The 6,000-nt window shown below is 32.5% G+C and overlaps 1 protein-coding gene across 3 annotated transcripts in view; it reads left to right on the top strand.

Moving 5' to 3' along the window:
• Nucleotides 1–6,000, top strand: part of SLC39A10 (solute carrier family 39 (zinc transporter), member 10) — a 50,610-nt gene that overhangs the window by 16,058 nt on the left and 28,552 nt on the right. For all 3 annotated transcript variants that reach the window (XM_004674425.1, XM_004674424.1, XM_012727763.1), the window contains exons 2-3: nucleotides 3,265–4,286; nucleotides 5,725–5,932. In XM_004674425.1, the coding sequence (XP_004674482.1) occupies nucleotides 3,276–4,286; nucleotides 5,725–5,932 (1,219 nt within the window). In that variant the 5' untranslated portion in view covers nucleotides 3,265–3,275. The remainder of the gene's footprint in view (nucleotides 1–3,264; nucleotides 4,287–5,724; nucleotides 5,933–6,000) is intronic.

Raw genomic sequence — 6,000 nt, 5'->3', positions numbered from 1 at the left:
TGTGATGTTGGCTTCGTAGAACGTTTGTGGTAGTTTTCCTTCTTTTTCAATTTTTTGGATGAGTCTGTATAAAATGGGCACTAGTTCTTTTCGGTTTCAGGAGTTTTAAGAACATCACTTCACACCTTGACGTGTGTATACCACGTCATAGATCCACCATAGACCCACCAGAATTCTAATGCTATTCATCCCTATCTGTTGACTCCCTGATTCCTTCTACCATCTCTCTCCACTAAATTTTTATCAGAATTTAGCAATTATTTTTCTTGTAGTTCATTTGCTTTATTATATCCCATATAAGAATACTTGTCACTCAATTTCTTTTTATGTGATTTTTTCTTTAATTTTAGTTAAGTGTTCCATTATTTGTATACAAAGCATCCCTTACATTTGAATGTAGTTATTGTTTAAAAAAAAAACAGCAATTTTGTAATAAGGACTATTGAGTTTGTCTCAGTGTCCCCAGACTGCATAAGTGGAAGAGTTTTTTTTAGGGAAGATAGAAGTGGAATTTGGGGCTATCAAATACATTCATATTCAGTTCTAGTAGGTTTCAAATTTCTAGTACCAGTGTGTCCTCCTAGCTATAGAAGGTAGTTCTGGTTCTCTGTTTTAGATCTTTGCTTAACAAATAGTATTATCAGATACTAATTTTGTCTACTAATATGTAGATTATAAAGTTATGTTACTGCTTAAGCAGCTGTCTTGGGATAATGATCTTGATTGTATATTATTTATATATGTTTAATATCTTCTAGTAGGGCTTGTCATAAGCTTTATTCATGATTTTATTGTAAAGTACTACTTAAGTAAAGATCAAGTTTGAGCCTAGGGTTTGGGCTTTCTGTGTCTTAGTGAAAATATTTTCCTATCCCAAAATCATAATGTTATTTTCATTCCAATTCTGTTCTGTTCAACTGGTTGGTTTGTCCTAGTTCTATATTATTTTAGTTACTGTACTTTACGAAAAGTCTTTTGCTAATGTTCTGAGATGTTTTGGTTGTTCTTGGATTTTGCTTTGCCATATGACTTTTGAGATGAGTTTGTGAAATCTCACCAAAAAATAAACAGATATCAAGATTTTGATTGATTGTGAAATAAGTTTATGTATACACGTGGAAAGACTATATATCCTGTGCCATTTACCCCATTTATGTAGGTGATGTCCCTCTCTTGTGCTTCCAGTTATTTGCTGTCCTTCAGTGCCTTACAGATAACTTTTTTTTAATGATATTAGTTTCATCATTCCTATTTATGTTTTCTATTTTGTTTTCACTGGAGGAAATTTCATGCTTAAAGAGCATTTTAGGGCCTCCCTGGTAGCACATAGCGCAAGGGGTTAAGTCTCAGCACTGTGAAGCTATCAGCAGACACCACAGCAAGAGTTTGATCCCTGCTGAGGAGCTAGAGCACTTAGTGCAGGAGACCTCTCCTGTCTTGCCTGCTGCTACCTTCAGCATTATGTTTAAGTCAATCTGCCTGTTCTGCTCTTCACTCTCTCTCTCTCTTTCTCTCTCACCCCCCACACCTGTGGCCTATACTCCAGTTCTCGTATGTATAAATAGATAAAATCTTAAAAAAAAAAAACCCAACTTTTTATTGAGTACAATGTGTGTAAAGAAAAAATATAGCGCATATGCTCATTGAATTATCATCACCAAGTAAACATATTTGCATAAACATTGCTCAGGTCAAGAAAGAGAAAATTACCACTTTCCAGTCCCACTTTTTAATACCTTCCTTTCAGAAATAATCACTTCAGCTTAGTTTTGCCTTTTTAAACTTCCTATAAGTAGAATTACATGGTAACATTTCTTTAGTGTTTGTCATCTTTTGCTTGAGCATTTTAAAAATCCTCTATGTTAATCTGGGAAACAAATGCCATTTTTATTCCTGTACAGTATTCTAGTGTAAGATTGCTCTTATTTATCCATTCTTTTATGAATAAACACTTGCCTTTTTTCTTGATTTGAGATATGATTAGTAATGGCTATGTGAACATCACTGTTATTGTTTTCTGGTATCTCTTTATGTCTTTCTATTGTAGACATACCCAGGAATAGAATTGATATGTGAGTGAATATGCTTATGTTTAGCTTTTGACATATCTCAAGAGTTTCCCTAAAGCTAGGAATCTACAAAAAGTGAATGCAAATTCAAGTTGGCTTCATTTTATTGTCTATACTTATTGTGTGTGGTTTTGATATAGGTTTGTAATCCATCTTTAATTGATTTTTCATATGTGGTCAGGTTTAATTTGCTTTTTCTTCTATGTGGAAATCTAACTGACCAAGCACCAAGGAAACAAAAACCTTCTCTATTTTTTTCCTGTTATGTTCTTACAGCAAGCACCACATTGTCTTTTATTTAACTAGTAGAGTAAGAGCTCCTGCCTTGTTTCAGGGTGTCTTGGCTATTCTTGGCCCTTTCTGATTCCACATAAATATAAAAAATACCTCATCAGTTTTCACAGAGTAACTTCTGAGAATTTGAGGAATTACACTGGATCTGTATCATCCAACTATGAACATGATTATAGTCATCCATCTACTTAGGTCTTTTTTTTTTTTTCCATTTCTGTTTTTATGTAAAAGTTGACTCATCTTTTGTTAGATTTACTCGAACACATTTTCTACAGGAATGATACTCCTCTCTAATTTGATTTTTTCCAATTATTACTGGTGCATGGCTATATAGTTGTTTCTAGGCTATTGTTGTATATAGTTGATCCTAAGCTATATTTTATATAGATGATTCTAGGCTGATAACTATACTAGATATCTATATTACATTATATATAGTTGATTGTACATATTGTATATTGATTCTAGGCTGATAACTATACTAAATTATCTTTATAATTTTTAGAGAATTTCTATCTACCTGATCTCAACATTCATGAATACTGAATTTCTCTTCTTTTTCTTACACATTTTATTCTTTATTGCACAGATTTGGATCTCAAGGGCAGATTTTTTTTTTAAATTAGGACTAAATAAGAAGAATGTCAACATTTATACATAAACATATAGACTCTTAAATGTTATGACTAAAGAGAGTGAGTCTTTTGGCTGAGACTTGAGCAGTTTATATTAATTTGAAAGGTTGTATGTGCTGTGTGTAAATTGAAAGAATACATTTTCATAGGAAGGAAAAGATGATTCATAGCCATGAAAGAAATGGGGTAAAACATTTGCCTAATGCATTAAACTGCAAATGTGCCTAAGAACAAACTAATGCTTTCCTCTTTTTAAATCCTTTTAGGAAAAATAGAAATGAAGGTACATATGCACACAAAATTTTGCCTCATTTGTTTGCTGACATTTATTTTCCATCATTGCAACCACTGCCATGAAAAACATGACCATGGCTCTGAAGAGCATCACAGACACCATCGTGGAGTAACAGAATCGGAGTCAAGCAAACTTTTACTTTTGGATGCTGAAAATGAAAAAAAATACTATATTGAAAAACTTTTTGACCGTTATGGTGAAAATGGAAGATTATCTTTTTTTGGTTTGGAGAAACTTTTAACAAACTTGGGCCTTGGAGAGATAAAAGTAGTTGAGGTTAATCATGAGGATCTTGGTCATGATCATGTTTCTCACTTAGATCTTTTGGCAGTTCAAGAGGGAAAGCATTTCCACTCACATAACCATCAACATGCCCATAATCATTTAAATTCAGATAATCAAACTGTGACCAGTGTATCAACAAAAAGAAACCGTAAGTGTGATCCAGAGAGGGAAACAATTGAAGTGTCTGTCAAATCTGATGACAAACATATGCATGACCATAATTATCGTTTGTGTCATCACCATTGTTTGCATCATCACTTGGATCATAACACAACTCGCCATTTTCCTAATGATTCCATTACTCACAGTGAGCGTGGGGATCCTAGCCATGGACCTTCAACAGAGACCAATAAAACGCAAGAACAGTCTGAAAGTAAGCAGCCAAAAAGAAAGAGGAGGCCAAAAGGAAAAAAAAATGAAAATTCTGAGGTTATTACACCAGGTTTCCCCCCTAACCATGATCCGGGTGAACAGTATGAGCATAATCGAGTCCACAAACTTGATCGTGTACATAGCCCAGGTCATTCTCATGGACGTCTTCCGGAACATAGTGGTCATGATCCTAGTCATGGACACTCAGATCTTGATCCTGATAGTGAAGATGAACTTCGACATACTAAAAAGCGAGAGGCACCACATGTTAAAAAAAGTGCAATTTTTTCAGCTGCTAGTCACAAAGATCATAATGAAGATGACCGCCTACATGAGGTAAGTTAAAAAAAAAAGGTGGTGGTTCTGTAATTCTCGGTTGGAATATTTTAGGTTTAGAAAAAGCAGCAGTGTAATAGTAGTAATTCAAAATAGTAGTATTCAAAAAGACTCAAATCAAAATCTGGAATTTTACTTGCATTGTTCTTAAGTTTGGTTTTCTTAAATCTTACTGTTTAAAGATTCTTAGAAACCTTAATTCTTTATTTTACTATCTTTTTTAATAATGTCTTTGACTTCCCAAGTTACTTTTCTTTTTTCCAATGTAGTTAGTACAAAGTGGTTTCTAGCTACAAGATATATGAATATGAAGATTTTGGGAATTGACCAAAAAGTTTCTTTTTCATAATTCTTATTTTATTGCATTAACTGTAGACTGGTCTCAAGTCATTGAAATAATTCCAAAGTCAGGAATTTTGCACATGTGGTAGGTTTGTTTACTCTGTTAGTTCCTATATGGACATGATATTAGGTTGTTTTAATTACTTTGACAGATTTAGGATGAGTCCAAAAGATACTATAATAGGAAACTTCAATTGTAAATGATATGGCTGTGATTTTTTTATTGTCCTTTTAAATATTTTCACATTTGTTTTTTTAAACTATTTACCTTAAAACATTTATTTTTGTTTCATTAAAAATATATCAACCTCCTTTTTCTCATTTTTAGCACTCTTAAAAATTATTGAATTTGCTTTAAAGAAATTTACGTTAATTTGTTAGTGTTTATGGACATGTTTTATGCATTGGATGGGTAGTGCCTCATGTTAATTCATAAATTTTTATTGTTTCTGAACTGTAAATAAAAGCATGTGATGAGATAGTCTATAAGCAAACATGTTGTGAGAGTGAATATGAATGAAAGAGGCAGTACCATCTCCTTTGCCTTATATAGAAACTTGTTTTTACTGTTTGATGGGGCCACACTTTGTTGACTGTTTTCTATTTTGTTTTGTCTTGTCCTTAAGGTACCAGTGGATGATACAACTTATTTTTCACCTTTCAGTTTTTGCATTGGATCAAAATTCCTCCATATAATACTTGAGTGTACTGCAGGCAGTGTAGTTGTCTGCATTATGGTTATACTTTAATATCAAGTTATTAAAGTACTCTGTCTAAAATGTTCACAAATAAGAATCTTGAGGTACTATTATGCTTTGACTAGAAAAGTCAGTCCTTTTTCTTCTTAGCCCATATAAATCTTAGTAATAAAGCTGTAATTTTTATCCAAGGCAGAATGTCATTTTCTTTTCATGTGCTGGAGTGGAAAAGTAGTTAAAATCCTTAAAATGTCTTTTGTAATCAAGTTGAATGTATTTCTATTATAAATTCCTATATTATTATTAAAGATTGCCTGTAAATATATGTAATATTTCTATTATAATCTTTCTGCATAATCTTAAAGTACTCTTACTTTTTTTCACTAATTTCTTTGCAGTGTTTGAATGTCACTCAGTTATTAAAATACTATGGTCATAATGCCAATTCTCCAATATCACGTGAACTGTTTACATATCTTTGCCCTGCATTGTTATATCAAATTGACAGCAGACTTTGTATTGAACATTTTGACAAACTTTTAGTTGAAGACTTAAGTAAGGATAAAAATCTGGTTCCTGAAGACAAGGCAAATATAGGGGCATCAGGTAAGTTTTTAAGTTTTTCTCTTAAAAATCTATTTTTAAAAAAATGTAGTTGGGTTGAGAAGGTTATT

The sequence above is a fragment of the Condylura cristata genome, unplaced genomic scaffold (genome assembly GCF_000260355.1).
Source record: "Condylura cristata isolate star-nosed mole 26May11 unplaced genomic scaffold, ConCri1.0 scaffold00002, whole genome shotgun sequence".
NCBI lineage: Eukaryota > Metazoa > Chordata > Mammalia > Eulipotyphla > Talpidae > Condylura > Condylura cristata.
This window is presented reverse-complemented; position numbering and strand designations above follow the sequence as displayed.